Raw genomic sequence first — 17,208 nt, forward strand, 5'->3', positions numbered from 1 at the left:
AAATTCCTCAGGGTCTCCCACATAGTTGCAGGGTCCCAAGGCTTTGGGCCGTCCTCGACTGCTTTCCCGGGCCACAAACAGGGAGCTGGATGGGAAGTGGAGCTGCCGGGATTAGGATAGGACCGGCGCTCATATGGGATTCTGGTGCGTTCGAGGTGAAGGCTTAAGCCACTAGGCCACATTGTAGGGACCAGGTGTATGCTAATTCTTTAGAAGCTGGATGGAAAGCAAAGATGGGACTCCATGTCAGGCACCTGGAACTGGGATGTGGGCCTCCCAAGCCACAGCTTGCCTTGCCTTTTGAAAGTAGAGTTTTTCATTTATATAGACAAAGTACTAATTGCTTATAAGACTGAATGTTTTGGTTGGTCTTGTATGAGAAACGACAGCTTCAGGCCAGGAATCTGTTTCTCTGAGTTTTCTTCTGTAATTGTCTTGTCTGTCGCCTCTAAGCCCTCTGAGCACATAGAATTATCATCTATATTCAGGAAGATGCAATTATTTCCGCTTCCCTCCTAGGGATAAGCACTGCCCTGCACTCTTGCGCCCTCTCCCGGCAGGTTTTCTGAAATGACAGGTCTGTCTGCAGGTTGCTGCTCTATTTCCCTCCGCCAATGCCATCTGCCATCACAGCCTCATATTCCTCGTTTCCAAGAATCCCGTGCTCACCTTCCCACGAGCTTCTGTGCTGCACTTAGCCTTCTGCCCTTCATCCAGGCTGTGGGAACCAGCTTGTCAAATTCCATTAAAAAACAACCGTTATGGGGAATTTTGCCCGCATTGCACAAAGTGTATTAATTTGAAGGGCAGTTACGGGATTTGGAAATTATATCCAGCCTTCCTGTCTTTGGGGAACATGAAAAGACAAGGAAGATCATAAAATACTAACTCACAGCCCTGGGTGGACTGCCCCAGATCTTCACAACTGCTACGTATTTCTTAGCCTTGGCATGGCCTCAAGGATGGCCAGCCAGCACTCTCCTCCACATTTATTCTGTGTTGATACGGACACGTGTTGGCTAGTGAAGTTTTTGTCTAAAGGCACCTTTTTCCTTTATCCATTTTTTTTCTTTTAGGGTTTTGCCTCTCTTTATTTATTTGTTTCGAAACTTGTTTTATTTGTATAGAATGAGCCGATTTTACCTATTTTATACAGATTTAGAAGCCTGATGATACCTCCCAGCCAACCTCTTTGCTGCCTCCATTCCCTATTTACTCCCCTTCTTTCTTCTTCTTTTTTTTTTTTAAATTTTTGCAAAGGAATACTTTCATTTAATTTTACAATCACAGGCTTAGCACTCCGTTGAGTAAAGATTTCAACAAATAACATGGGAAAAAAAAAAGAAAAGAACCTAGATACAGGCCGTGAACAGTAACCAAAGCATCAGGTGTCAGGCTTGTTCAGGCACGTTACATTTTTTGTGCTCTGTGTACTAGTCGTTTCAGGTTAGGGAAAAGACACAATATTTGTCTTTTGAGGACTGGCTTATTTCACTCAGTGTAATGATTTCCAGTTGCATGTAAAAGATAGGATTTTATTCTCTCATTTTTTTTTAAAGTGGCTGAGTAGTATTCATTGTGTGTGTTTACCACATGTCCCTAAGTTTTCTGTTTTAGTTAACTGCAGCTAAAACTGTCCCCAAACTGTTCATTGCTGCTCTAGAAAATGACATCGATATTTGGATGTTAGTCATGAATGGAACATCTTGGCAAACGCTATGTCTAATTCTAAAATCATTAGGTATCAACTGTGCTTTCTGGATAGACATTATATTTAAGAAGGATGTTTTTCATGTATGATGCTTAAAACTTTTTTCTCTCCTTATTCATTTTCTTTGGAATGAAATTTCTTAAAGAATATTGAGTTGACATGCTCATCCTTGCTCAAATTCACACAACAACAACAAAAAAATTATTTTCAACATTTTGTACTAGATTAGGTGTGTGCCGTGGGACTTCAAGCATCCTTAGTACCCACTGCAAGGCGCTTCCTTCTACTGCTAGCTAATACGGTGTTTACATCGTCAGTTGAACTTTTTACGCCTATGGGTACGATTTTATGTGAAGGAAATGTGCCTCTGTGAAATGACTGTGTGGCTCATCAAAAGGTCTTCAATGTGGAACAGAGAGACAAAGGAAGGGCATGGATAACATCAACCTGGGGCATGTGACAGAGCTAAGAAGGGAAAGAAATCTCCAAATAGGTGGATCTGCTTCCTTATACAAAAGCCGAGAAACTTGTGGACTTGGTTCCCCCCGCAGTGTTGCATAGATTCAAACAGAGAGCTTCAGGGAAACATGCAGTGGAAGGAAGCTGGATATGACCTGGGTGGCAGTCCCCAGGCAGGGACCACTGCACCCATCTGTTCAAGCCACAGACTTCGCAATGGCCTTGCTGGACTCGGTTTTCCCATTACGAAAGTCTGGGTCCAGTGTATTCCCTGATTTAGCTTCCAGCTTTTCCCACAGTCCCTCCAATCTAGTGTCTGTTAAAAATATTAAGTTTTGAGAGATGACCTTGATTTCTCTCTTTGGTTGTTGTTGTTGCTGCTCTTGCTCTTGCTCAGTACAGAAAGAAAAATACCACAAATAGAAAAGGCCAGCATATGGAATAGCTTAAAAGTGCAGGACACGCCCTCGAGGGAGACCACGGCAAGGAACATTCCTTCCTCCTTCCAGTTGTCTGTGCACAACCTGGGGGAGCAGTGTGCCCACGCATGTGCAATCAATTGCCTTGTTTGCCTGCAGTGAAACTCACATGCTGATTGCTTTTCCAGATTATGTAGATCCAGACATATTTTATGCAGTCATCCGGATCTTTCTCTCTGGGTGAGTATAGTTCAGCTGTTTTCCCACATGTTCCCGCATGAGGCCTCGGGAGCACTTTCCTTGTGCAGGAGGGAAGACGGAAGAAACTTCCTACAGTAAGAAACGGTGCAGGTGACCCCAGCTGGCAAAGCCTTCACTTGTCGGCATTCTTCGCAAAAAGACGTGGGAGGGGAAGGGTTGGGAGGAACTGCTTGTGCGACCAGGGACACCAAGGGCTCAACACTGAAGTTCAGAGAGATCCTCCTCATGCTGCCGTGGGAGAGTCATTTGAGATCGACTTTCTCAGAATTCCACTTTCAAAAGCCCCACATGCACCAGTCCCATGGAACTGTTGGCACGTATCCGCTCTCTGCTCCTGTAAGTGGCATCAGAGTTCTTTCCTAAGGATCTTGGGAGACTCTCCTGCTGCAGCTAGAATGCATGTGTCCCTCTGCAAATGCTTTTTTGCCACCAAGTCCCCCAGGAGATCCCATCAGAAAGTAATGATTACATCCTGTGCGTTCTGCCATTAGTAGCTGGGATTCATATGTTACAAAGGTGCTGAAGGGACTAGCTGGCCTTCTGAGCCCCTTTATCCATCTGTTTTTCCACTGTGGGAGGACTCAGCCTTCAAGGCACCACCTTGCACTTTCCCCCTCCCCCACCCCGCCCCTGCCAGCCACAGAACTTTCCAGCACCTCGAACCTGGACTTTGCAACATTGAGAACCATGAAAAATAAATTTACAGTATTAGGTACCACCCTGGGTGTGTACTTTCGTGATAACAAGAAGAATGGACCAAGACACTGCCACAGATTTTTTTAAAAAAATGTTTTTCATATTCTGGAAATTCCCTTTGTCACATCCCTTCACATTTCTCCAGGGATACCAGACACATAATATTCCCTAAACGTGTTCCTCATTCTTACCTCAACAAGTTTGATTCAGGTTGCCTTTTGAGGAATGTTAGCCAAGATGAGTTAAGCTTGCTGGTTTCGCTTAAATGATGAGGAGTGAGAGGCAGAGCTGGTGGATGGTGAGGCCCATGTCATCCAGCATTCCCCCTTGTTAACCTGGAGATGCTGGAAGCTCTACCAATAGAATGTGAGGGTGCACCTGCACACAGCAAGAGATAGCCTATACCGAGCTGATCACAGACACAGTCCATAGGTGCAAGAAAGGAGTGGCAACGCGCACTCAGCATTCTCTCCACATAAGGTAGGTCTGGAAGTGAGACAACAGAAGGGTAGTCCAGCTTAGTGGGAGGGAATTCTTGTAGTAGGAACCGACAGCAAGGATTCCAAAGAGTAACTTGAGAATATTGGTTATGGTTATGCAATCTATGGAACAAAACAGGGAAAGGAGCGGGCAGGCAGGAATAAAGGAGCATGTGGCTTGGTGGTTTAAGACTCATAGTCTGTTTCAGAGTGCCTGACTTGGTACCTTGATTGCAATGTCTGGATCGTGCAGTCACATTCCTTCCAACCACAAGAGGAGACCTGGACAAAATAGCCAGCTTCCACCTCGTTGCAATCCTGGCTGTTGCGGGATGATTGAAAGCTCTCTCTGTGTGTCTTGTTGCCTCTCAAATAAACGAAGAGAAAGGAAAATTAGAGAAGTGAAAATAGGAATTGACTCTCAGAATTCAGTCTTTTCTACCTTTAGTAGAATTAGATAAAGAAGATAAAGGCCATTTTTTATGCGTATTATCATGCAGTAATCCTGTACCAGATGCAAAAATAGACTGGACATTAATACCTGCCCATTCTTGGAAAATCTCTTTGCACCTAATTTTGCTAACTCTTTACCCCATGGCAGCGGCCCCTGACATCTTCTGCCATTATCCAGTAAGGACACTCTCTGTTTATATTTTACCTGTTAGATCCAGCTCACCTAAGGTAGCTGCAGATAACTTCCTATGTCATGGTCAGCTCATGAATAGCCTGATTATAATTGTCTGGCCCTTTTTGCCTTGCAATATAACGTTATCATTTTAACAGCACAGTATCTCATAATAATCTTGGGAAACCATTTATAAGTTTACCTCCTGAAATCACTTTCAAGGGAATAAAGGAATTTTGATTATTCCTGATGTCAGAGGCATCCACGGGGCCAAGTGTCCATTCCCAAACCTTCATGCTTGCATGAATGCCAGGGGTAGCTTTAGTTTCATTGAATTATGTTCTGTGTCAGAGATGTGTTTTATCATGATCCATATAAACATTCCCCCGTGGGTCTTCAAAATATGTTCCCTGTCGCCAAGTAGCCAGTAGCAAATCCTTGGGTACACCGATAAGCATAACTGACCCAAAACATTTGGTTTGTTAAATATTCCCCATAGGGCTACACACTTGCTCCTTTGTTTTTGATTCTTTCCATGCTTGTTTTATATCTTGTTCACTTCAGTAAAAACATGTTTACTTGGAACAGTCGGGAGATGTCCTCTACAGATGAGACGTGTTTCTTTTCGATTCCCACTCACCCTTCATTCCTGGGGGAGCTAGTCAGCCTCTGCAAAGAGAAATGACATCTCGGTGTTGTTTTCTGTTTAAACTTACCCTCTTCTTGGAGCTGCTAGAAATATGCTGCAGCAAAGACTAAAAATAACATTGACAAGAGTAATTTGAAAGGCAAATCTTGTTCTTTCAAAAACAGCACCGTGGGACCTTGGGGCCCAGGAGTAACACTTTGTGGGACTTCCATGTTGGTGCTTTGTGTCTCCTTCAATGTGACTGGATTCCATCCTGCTCAGGGCGGGGTACTATATAAAAGAGAGTCATGGCTTCCCTGGCCATTGGAGGTTTCCCGTGGCTCCAGCAAACAGCCCCAACCCTTTCACATTCTGAGTCTGTAATTCAGACTTACAGAATGGTGTTTTTTTTCACTTACCTTTTCATGATAAATACAGTGATTCCTCACTACAGGCTTGGCAATGCTGTGGGTGCTGGCAAGAGAGCTATGACAGAATGGCTTCTCCCCTCTGGGGTTTACATGGTAAAAAGGGGGAGAGACAATAAAGAGACAAGCACATCTCTTCAAGGCAAACATCCTATAACGCGATACAGAAACAAGGTGGGATACAGCAGATTTGGGAGTGTTGCGTGTGGTGGCTGAGGTCTCATTTCTCGTGATGATTCAAGAAAGCCACACAGCTAAGTGCCATTCAAAAACAAACAAACAAACAAAACAGGTTTATTTTGTTTATTTGAAACCAGAACTACAGAAAGACACAGGAAGTCAGACACGTTCTATCTACACGTTCGCTCCCCAAATGATTGTGATACCCCCGGCCAGCCAGACCCTGGAACTCCACTCGGACGTCTCTTGTCGGTGGAAGGGGTCCATCTGTTCCATCTGTTCCATCACCCACTGCATCCAGGTACATTGGTAAGAACAAGAAGTAGGGCAGCTGGAACAGCCACTTAACCTGCAATGCCACAACACTGGCCCCACAGAGTTCCATTTGAACAAGTACCTTATGGCAGTGAGGCAGTGAGCAGAGTCACGTCCCAAGCAAGCAGGATAGCAATGAAAATGACTCGGAGATGGGAATACATTTGTCTGAAATTTTCCCGCAGGCAGAGGCTGATGGCAACATCAGCAAGTTTTGAGAAGAACGATGTGATTTGTCTTACGTATCAAATCTACATTGTATCTGCAGAGTGGAAAATACACACCAGGTGGAAACTTGAGAACCAGAAACCAACAGGGCTCTGGGGGGGGGGAGGGGGTTCTTTCCCTGTGGTTGTGGAGAAGATATTGAGAAATATCAGACAAATCCCGCATACAGATTGAAGAATTGGCTGTTGGATCAGACATGCAGTTGAAGAGCAGGGGTCAATGAAAGATGATTCTGAATTCCCTCGGTCAGATCCACTGATGGAGGAGTTGTTTACCATGACGGGGAAGAAAACGGGTGGTACACCCTTATCAAAAAGGAGACCAAGCCTAACGTGGGTGTGTATTCATCCCTGTGGGGGCATCGAGGGGGGAAGTTAGGGACAAGACTCTGGAACAGAGCTAGAGATGCACATTTGTAAACAGGATTTCTAAATTGGCGAGGCCAGATAAGGTCACTCGGGGAATGGAAGCAGTTGAGAGGAGTAAGGACTGACTCCTGTGAGTGTCCAACATTTAGAACTAGTCACGATGGGAAGAAACTGAGCAGAAGGCCATTCTGCTGCTTAATCAGAAAAAAACTCAAACCATCCCAGCCCCTTGGAGCCTTTGCCAGCGCAGGGTGTTGTTGAGAGACCAAGCACAGCGTGCAGAATCCTACACACCTGCTGTACCTCTGGGTCCCTTCCCTCCAGCAAGATAACTTAGAATCACACGAAGTGGCGAAACTTCACAGGTGTCTGTTACCTCAGCTGCGGTAGAAGCAAAGCGAGAATGCTCCTGGCCATAGGAGAAAAGATTTTTTTTTTTTCCTTAGCGAAAAATAGAAATCTACACATGGGGAATCTGGGAAAATTAGAATTAGAAATTAGAATTAGAACATTAGAATACCTAAATTACACGTTTGGGGTTCGAGCTCTGGTGTCACAGATTCTAGCAAAGTGAATAGAAACTGAGCTGATCTGAGGTACCCAAGGAAATGATGAGTGCCTGCCCAGGTCTGTGAGGGTGCTTGCAAAAGTCTGCGGAAAACACAGTGAAAAAGGGACTTCTTGTCACTTGGCACATTTTCTCCTAATTAAATATTATGCATGTAAGATAGATCTAGTAATATCGCACAAGATGAGACTCACAACAAAGATCGTAAAGTGAGGAGAGAAGGACGTGACATACAAGATAAGCCAACGAAGACAGCATTCATAATTAGCTGAATGGTACCAAACAAGATGGCATACATTCTTTCTGCATCTCAGCCAATTCATTTGGTATGACATTCAGTTTTGTCCATTTTGTCGCAAATGTCAAAAATTTTGATGTTTTATTGACGGTTGAATAGTATTCCTTCGTGTAGATGCTCCACTTTTTTTTTTGCATTTATGCATTTATGAAGATGCAAATTGGTGTTTTTTGTTTGTTTTTGCTGTTGTGAATTAGGCCTCAAGGAGCATGGAAATACAGTTGTCTCTTCGTAGTATTGCCCTGGTATCTTTTGGATATGCTCCCTAAAGTGGGGTACCTGGCTGTTATCAGCTGTATTTTCAGATTTCTTTTGTAGGAATCTCATTGCTGTTTTCCGTCATGGTTGTATTAACTTGCATTCAGAAGCGCAGTGTATAACAGTTCCCCTTTTTCCACGTCCTCACCTCACCAGCATTTTTCTGACTTGGGAGCAGTTACATCTTCCTGATGGGTAGTAATGTATTTATTTTATTTACATGTGTCTAATTGGCTTTTTGTATTTCTTTTGAAAAATGTCTGTTCAGATCTTCTGTGCATTGCTTAATTACGTTTCTTATTTATTGATGAATTTTGGAGTATGTATATATTTTATTACTCTTTCATCATATTCGTAATTTGCAAACACTTTCTCATTCTGTAGATTGTATCTTCATCGTGTTGATTTTTTTCCTTTGCTATGCAGAACCTTTTTAGTTTGAAATAATCTCATTTGTCTATTTTTGCTTTTACTGTCTGTGACTGCGGAATCTTATTCAGGAAAATCTTTGCTTTTATCAATGTCTTAGAGTGTTTTCCTTTAGAGGTTTCATGGTTTCATGTATGGCCTTTAGATCTTTGAAATATTCTGAGTTGCTTCTTGCCTAGCATGTACAATAGTGGTCTCATTTTTAAAGTGCTTATGCAGAAATCCAATTTTCCTGTCAGCACTTATTGAAGACAAGGTCCTTTGTCAGGAAGTGCCTTCAGCATGTGTGTTAAAGGTGAGCTGATGGAAAATACACTTGTTTGTTTGTGGGTTTTGTGTTTGATCTCATCACTCTGCCTACAACCATGCTAGTATTGTGCTGTCTTGGTTCCAACAGCCTTGTAGCAGGTCTTACAATCTGGTATTGGGATGCCTCTGGGGTTTTTTTTATTTCCCTCAAAATTGTTTTGGCTGTTCTGGAGATGTTTGTTTTTCCATATGAATTTTAGAGTTTTGTTTGTTTGGTGGTGGTGGTTTTCCTTAATCCTGTGAAGAAAGTCATTGAAAGTTGACAGGAAGTGCACTGAATATTTAAATCACTTTAGGCAGCGTGGATGTTTTGACAATAGTCTCTCTTTTACTCCATGAGCATGAGAGAACTCTCCATTTTTGTGCATTTTTTTAAACATTTCTTCCATGTGTTTTGTAATCTTCTTTGTGTAGAACTTTCACAGCCATGACATTTATTTCCCTTTCTAGCTATTAAGGAGATTATTCCTTTCCGTAAGATCTTTTTCAGCAAGATAATAGATGTGTATTTGTTGTGTGTTTGTTTTCCATCCTGCAGGATTCCTGAATTCTCTTATTAGTTCTAATAGTCTCGTGGTAGAACCTTTGGACTTTCCAGTCTATAGAATTACATCATCTACGCTAAGGGATAAATTGACTTCCTCCTTCCCTCTTCGTGTGCTTCTAAGTCATTCTTGGACTGATGGCTCCAGATAAAACTCCCAGAACAATATTGATGAGTGGTGAGAGTGGGCATGCTAGTCTGCTTTCAGATCTCAGTGGAAATGCTTCTACCTTCTGCCCACTCAGTACGATGCTGGCTGTGGGCTCGTCACACATAATCTGCATTGTGTTAAGGAATGCTTTCTTAAAAAATATTATTTATTATTCTTTTTATTTGAAAAACAGATTTGGGGAGGGGGGGTGGGTCTTCTATTCATTGATCCATCCCCCAAATGGATGCCATAACCAAAGCAGAGCTGATCAAGGCTGGGAGCCAGGAGCTGCTTCCCAGTCTCTCACATAGGTGCAAGGACCCTAGGACTTGAGCAACCTTCCTCCACTTTTCCAGGTTGAAAGTGGGAATCTGGATTGGAAGTGGAGCAGCTGAGACATGAACAGGTAGCCCATATGGAATGCCAGCACTGGCAGGTGGAAGATTAGCCTATTGAGTCATGGCACTGGTTGCATTATATTCTTTCTCCACCTAATTTGTTTTGGGTTTTTAAAATGAGTGGAATTTGTGGTTTAGCAGATGTTTTCTCTGAAACTTTTGAGATGATCAGATGGCTTTTATCCTGCACTCTGTTGGTGCAGTGTACGCATGGCAGCATCCATGCTTCCTTTTGCAGTTGGTCACAGTGAAAGATCTTTCTGATGCACCATTGGCTTTGATTTGTCAGATTTTGTGTGGGATTTCAGCATCTATATTCAGCATAATTACTGATCTATGGTTTTTATTTTTATAGTAGTCTTGTCTGGCTTTCAAATTAAGGCAGTGTGGCCTCACAGAAGGAGTTTGGTTGGTTTTCCTCCATTTTCATCATTCCAAACCATTTGAGAAGGATTTGTGTTAGCGCTTCCTTACAAGTTTGGTAAAATTCATCAGTGAAACCATTTGGTCCCAGGTTTCCCATTGCTGTGAGACTATTAACGATGCAACTTCGTCATGGACTATTGGTCTTACCTGGTTTTCTGTGCCTTCACAACTTAGTTTAAATAAGTTACATGTCCAGAAATTCATCTGTTTCCAATGTATTGGCATATAGTTGTACTCAACAATTCTTAAATGATGTGTGTGTGTGTGTGTTTCTGCAGTATCAATGTTATATCTTCCTTTTAGTTTCTGACATAATTGATTTAAATAGTCTCTTTTTCTTGGATAATTTGTCTGATAGTTGATCAGTCTTGCTTATCTTTTCAGAGAACCCAATTCTTCATTTAATTAATCTTTTGTATTTATTAAACTTCTTCCTTTTCTCTGTTTTTTATTCTTTTCCTAGTACTAATTTGTATTTGGTTTATTCTTCATTAAGTGTACCATTGGTTAATTATTTTACACCCTTCCGTTTCTTGTTTCTGTTGATGTAGGAACTTATTTATAAACTTTCCTGTAGTTCTTCTTTTGCTGTAGCATACGTTTGGCACTTGATCTTTACAGGCTCACTTGTTTCAGGAAATTTTTTCTAATTTCCCTTTTGATTTCTTTAGTGGCTCATTGTTCAGTCTTTGCATATTTGTCTAATTTCTTGATTTTTCTTTAGTTGTTAATATCCAGCTCTAACTCACTGTAATCAGAAAAAAAGAGCATCATTTGACTTCAACTTCTTTTTTTTGGAAAGAAGTTTTTTTTATAACTCTGTGTTAAGTCTATGGAATGTGCCATGTGTAGAATGTAAATTATACAGATATGGAATGAATGGTCTGTAAATGTTTATTACATCCATTTCATCTACAGTGTAGATTAAGTTCATTGTTGTTTTATCCAGTTATCTGTTAATTTAATGAATCAGGAATATTGAAGTCTTCCAATAACAGTGCATTGGAATTCGCACTTCCTTTTAGATCAAGTAATATTTCTTCTATAAAACCGGGGGTTCCAGCATTAGGTGGATGCACATGTATGCTGATCATGTCTTCTTTTTAGTGACTGATTATTTGGTCTTTATATAGTGATCTTGTTTCTTAGCAGTGTTGTCTGAGTGTATATTTTGTCTAGTGTAAGCATACGTATTCTTGCTCACTTTTGATTTCCGTTTGCATGGGAAATTTTTTCCATCCTGTCACTTTCAATCTGTGCCTTTGCAGGTGAAGTGACTTTCTTATAGGTAGTATGTTGTTGGGTCTTTAAAAAAATCCATTCAGTCAACCTGTAGCCTTCAACTGGGAAATTTAATCATTTGCGTTTAAAATGTGGATTGATAAGTGATATTTCTTATCGTGTTATTCTTACTTAAAAATTTATGTTGTTCAATTTGAATATCTTTTATTCTTTTTCTAGTAGTTTCTATACTTCTTTTCTAATAAAGGTTACTTTTCTTTGTGCCTCTGCATACTACATCCCTAATATGACTTATAAAGCTGGTAATGTGGTAGTAAATTCCTCCACATTTTAATCCTGCCTTGGAAAGTATTCCATCTTCATTTATGAAAAAATAACTCCACCAGGTAAAGGATTCTGGGATAGACATCATTTTTTTCAGGACTTGGACTATCTCTAGATAACCTTTAAATGTGACCAGATAATTCAAAAATAAAATGTCCCCTATGTGTTCTCTATTTTGAAAGTTTGTCTGCAGCGATGAGATGCTTGTCTGATCATGTCCATTTGGGATCCTTCGAACTGTTTGTATTTGGATGCTGTATCTTTTTCCAAATTTGGGGATTTTTCCGCCGCTGTTTCCCTGAACAAACTTTCTCAGCCATTCCTTGTGTCCGTTCCTTTGGAGGCTCTCACAACTTGAATGTTGGTTTGTTTGATGGTATCCCAGAGACTCTGGACACTGTTTACATTCTTCTCAGTTCTTTTTCTTTTGTTTTTTCTGGCCCAACTGAGATATTTCAAAGACCTGTCTTCATGATAAGAAATTCTGTCTCTGCTGGATCTAGCCTGTTATTGTGGTTTGAGGCTGTATTTTATATTTGCTTCACGTCTTTTATTTCTGTTTGCTGCTCAGTATTTTTCTCTTTGCTAAGTTACTCATTCATACCATGCATTGGTTTGCTAAGTTCATTCGGTTGTTCATCCTCTTCTATCTTTGTCAGGCATTTTATCAATATCTCGTTTCGTGGTCTGAATTCAAAGCATGATTGTGTCCTTGGGGGGTATAATGTTGCTTTGTTTTATTTATATTTCTTATGTTCCTATGATGACCTGGGGGAGCCTGGGGAACTGGCTGTTTCTGTCCCTTGTGGAGGATGGCTTTCATGGCTTAAAGGCAGCTTCCTGGAGATGCACCTTTGGATATGGACTTCCAGAGACATTTGGCTTGGATTCTTGTTGTATTCTTCCTTTAGTTATTTTTCTCACAGTCCACAGCAGTGGCTCAAGGGATTCAGGATATTTTTGACACCTACTGTGGCTTCTGTGATCCCTGTCACACAAGGATGTGTCTCTCAAAGCTGGGACTGGAGTCAGGATCCACTCAGGTGATGGGAGCAGGTCCTGCTGGTGCCACACAGGGACCTGAGGCACAGGCTCCCACATGCTATACCAGGAGCCAGAGATCAGTTCCCAATTTGGGAGCCGGCTTGGCTCAAGACTCCTAACCACTGGTGGACTCAGGGCTCCAAGAATAGTTCTAGTGTTTAAGTGGAGAAAACAAGTCCCTGAGATGCTGTCTGAGTGAATTCTTTGGCCTCAGGACAATGCAGCAAGCATCTCCAGACCTCTCTCAGTGGGCCTCGTGCTAAGCTGGGCGGGATGCAGGGATCCCAGGTGAGAACCATGAGCAAGCAGCAGCATGCTAGCCTTCTAAGGGTATAGACACCTGTCATCTTCTGAGAGAGGGATTGGAGCCCTGTGACCCATGTTGGACTTGGGCAGTGTGCATAAACCCAGAACCAGAGCTTCCAGCAATGGAGCTGGCTCACAAGACAGCAGCAGCCCCGGAAACCTAAGCCAGAGCCGTGAATGACATGTTGTGTGCTCTGCTGGCAGGCACACAGAAAACCCATGTCAAATCTAAGGCTGCTCAGGACCAGGAAATCCAGGCACTATATGTGGGGAAGCAGAAGAGCTGAGGAAGGGTGGGGTCTAGAAGCCATGCTGAAAAGTTTGGAACAAATACATATTGCTTGGACTGGCATTGTGGAATAGTAGGTAAAACTGCCACCTGCAATTCCAGCATCCTATATGGACACCTATTCGAGTCCCAGCTGCTCCACTTTGGTCCTGCTGATGTACCTGGGAAAGCAGCATAAGATGGCCCAAGTGTTTGGATCCCTGTCAACCACATGGAGGACCTAAAGAAGCTCCTGACTCCTGACTTCCTCTTGGTCTAGTTGTGGAAGTTTGGGAGATGAACCATGGATGGATTATCTCTCTAGCTTCCTCTTTCTGTCTATCTGTGGAACTCAGCCTTTCAAATACATCAATAATTTTTAAAAATTGAAATCCATGCATACATCTTCAAAAAGTTGATGAAAGCTAGTATTACAGGATCAAAAACTGTGTGAATTTCAAAGATTTTGCGAACAACAAAGATATAGTTATCTTGTATCTCTATTTTCCATGAAATCTTTCAAGTGCCTTTCTACTCACTAGAGGTCAAATGAGGAAACAACGCTAAAGGTACTTTATAAAGTGCAAAGTATTGTAAATGCAAGTGTAATGTGTTCTTTTTGTGCCTGTTTTGTCTCATCTTGGAATCACATTCACTCTTATTGTCCAAGATACCAAGAAAAGTCACTTTCAGAGAAATGAGGAAAACAGATGGAGACAGAAAGAGGGAGGACTAGAAGGCAATAGTGAAGGAAGGGGATCGAGGAGGGAGAAGAAGGTAAAGGCAAGGGAATGGCGGGCAGGGGGTGAAAGCTCAGTTAATGAGCATGACCAGGAGCCCCTGTTCCAGCCATCCTTATCCTTTCCTGACTACGGCTTCTGGCTTCTGTTGTTCTTGTCGGGGCCCCTCACTATTTATCCTTAATCTCAACACCTGAAGGCAGCAAAGTAGCCGACAAATCTTACGAAGCCATCTAAGCACTGAGGTTGTTGTTTCAGGGAAGGGCAAAGGTGACTGTGTGGGTGGACCCCTGTGTGCATGTGTGTGCAAGTGTGTTGTGTAGGTACATGTATCCCTGTGGGCATCTGTGCACATGCCTCTGTAAGCACACACAGGTATGTGCGCCTGGGTGCATGAGTGTTCGCATGTGAGGTGACGTGTGCATACCTGTGTGAGCATTGTGTTCATGTATGTGTCTGCACCTTTGTGTGTTCGTGCACACACATGTGTGAACCTGCGTGTGTAGCTGCATGTGTGTGATTGTGTGTTTCTGTGCCGGTGAAGCTCAGGTGCCTGGTCATCAAGGTGGGGATCAGAAGAGAAAATGAAGGAGGTTTGCTAGATCCCCTGAAGCATTCCTGGTGAGCCACACCAACAGCACCTTTCCATCAAAGCCCCCTCAGTGAAGATGTCACGCCAGCAGGGCTGAACACTGCAAGGCTGCTATTTCTCTGCAAGACGCCTTCACATGAGAATGGGAAGGGCCATGGTTTTAGGACCTTGCATGAAGCTGGGTCCACGAGATGCTTCAGTTCTTTTCCAGTACCAACCCCTTACCCCACAACCACCACCAGCAATGTGTTCGCTTGCTATTTGCTCTCAATGTCTGTATCAGAAAATATACCACAGACCCTAGCACCCCCTTCTTCTCTCTGACTTCTGCTGTCCTGCAGATGGAAAGATAACCCTGCAATGCCTGCAGGGCTGATCTACGATGGCGTTTCCAGAGAGCCCTTGCAGTATTCCGGAGGGAGCGCGGCTCAGAGCACCGTGCTGCACGCCTTTGATGAGTTCTTGGGTGTTCACCATAGCCAGGAAAATGGTAAGCTACTTGATTTTCTTTTTTTGCTTTTGCTTCCCCCTCCCCTCTTTTTTTTTTTTTTTCTCTTAAAGAGCAGAGGAAGGGAAAACCAGAGTGGCATTTCTAACCAAATGGTCAGATTGAGTCTAATGTAAAATGTTGTCAAGTCCCTACTTCCCTTAATCAATCAGGAATCTGTAGGTATGGCATGTGTGACTGGGTCAGGTCCACTAGTATATAATCTCAGTGGATGTTAGGTTGCATTTCCACACCTGAGTTCTCAACTATTGGCTGATGTGGGATGGGATCCCATGACAATAGATCTGGTATCTGAAATGGAAATGAGATCTGGAGTTTAAAGTCTGGGAAGGTATGTTATATGTCATTGAGCCTGATTCTGGACTGCCTGGGGTCTCACCTTGTCGGACGAAGCCCATCCTGTCACCACCATCAACGATATAGACGGCAGGGAAATCCTCTTGGACCAGACAAGGAGTTTGTCATTTCAGACGCATGGGATTGATCAGCCTGAAAGAAAAGGTTTCACAGATGCAAAAGAATTTTAAAAAAAAGGCAAGGAATCTCCTATTATGAGGTTTTCCAGTTGAATTAGGGGGGAAAAAATGACTGGAACTTCATGTTAGAGCATTCCATGTCACCCACAAAAGGCCATTCTCTAGAACTGTGGTAATTTTTCATGGATTTGTACTTTTGTTGATGTTAGTAGTTGATGTGCCATGAACAGTGGATTGTCTAACAACATCTGTTATTTTTAAATTATTTGGCTTCTCAAGGCTGTTATGAAATGGTTGTTCATAATTTGTCTCTTTGCTATTGTATACCCTATAACTTCCCTCCTCCTTGGCGCAAAGCAAAGAGCTTAGGAGACAAAATTCAGCAGAACATTAAGCCTATCAGTTCAAAGTCAGTGTCTTCTATTTGTGAATGCTTCTCCCAGTGGATAATAACTGGTAATGTGGCCCACCTTTGGTGGATGGTAATTATTTACACATTGGTTGGTGGATCTGGTTCCAAATGAGTTATCTGAGATGTGCTAACTTCTTGTAATGTCCATGATCAATGATAATTACTCAAGTTGAGTATCTGCAGTTTGCAAGTGAGAGGGCACTAGCAACCGTGTCTGGTGGCTGCCTGGCTGTGAAAGCAGGTGGGTTGCCCTGCATTTCCGTGTGCAGCTCTGACACTGCTCTGGCCTCTGTCTTTCAGCTGACTTCCTGTGTAGGATGAGGGACTACATGCCTCCTTCCCACAAGACCTTCCTGGAAGATATTCGCTCAGCCCCTTCCCTGAGGGACTACATCCTGTCCTCTGGCCACGGACCCCTGCGGACGGCCTATAATCAGTGTCTGGAGGCCCTGGCTGATCTGCGTAGCTATCACATCACCATAGTGACGAAATACTTTGTCACAGCTGCAAACAAGGCCAAGCGCACAGGGCTGAACCACCTCCCTGAACCACCGCGGGCTTTGGAAGACAGGGGCACAGGTGGAACTGCAGTGATGAGCTTCCTGAAAAGTGTCAGAAACAGGACCTTGGAGATGGTCCTCCAGCCCAGTGACTGAGCACTCACCTGCTCCCCAGCCTTGCAGGGCCCCTGGTGGAGGGCAAGTTCCTGTTCTCCATTCTCTAGACTTGGCACCACACAGAACAGCCCCCTCCCTGCGCCCTGTTCCTATCACTGCTTCACAGCAGGTAGCCCTGCATGGCTCCCTGTTGAGAACCCGGAAGGGTAGGAGAGGTGGCCCATCCTCTGCCAAACCACAGAAACTGAAACTTCACCTGCCAAATAAAACCACCAATGGACAGATTGCTTCTTCATTTCATTCACAAGGCAAATTTACTTAGCAATCTGGTGAATTCCTAGAGCACAGAGCAGGTTTCTGTCCCACCCCCTCCAGCTCTCTTCTCCCGTACAGGCTGGGATTCGTGGCAGAAGGATGACAATGTGGAGGGAGGAGGATGTGGTCAATGCAGGCTTGAAAATCACCAGTGCAAAAGAAATGTCCACGATGGGGGAAGAGATC

At 43.1% G+C, this 17,208-nt stretch overlaps 1 protein-coding gene across 1 annotated transcript in view; it reads left to right on the plus strand.

Moving 5' to 3' along the window:
- IDO2 (indoleamine 2,3-dioxygenase 2) overlaps positions 1-16,935 on the plus strand; it is a 72,745-nt gene extending 55,810 nt beyond the window's left edge. Inside the window, exons 8-10 of the mRNA XM_040994161.1 lie at positions 2,778-2,829; positions 15,036-15,184; positions 16,391-16,935. Coding sequence (XP_040850095.1) covers positions 2,778-2,829; positions 15,036-15,184; positions 16,391-16,746 — 557 coding nt within the window. The 3' untranslated portion in view covers positions 16,747-16,935. The remainder of the gene's footprint in view (positions 1-2,777; positions 2,830-15,035; positions 15,185-16,390) is intronic.
- Positions 16,936-17,208: the final 273 nt, after the last annotated feature.

Source organism: Ochotona curzoniae, unplaced genomic scaffold, assembly GCF_017591425.1.
Source record: "Ochotona curzoniae isolate NIBS_2020 unplaced genomic scaffold, NIBS_Ocur_1.0 contig_899, whole genome shotgun sequence".
Lineage (NCBI taxonomy): Eukaryota > Metazoa > Chordata > Mammalia > Lagomorpha > Ochotonidae > Ochotona > Ochotona curzoniae.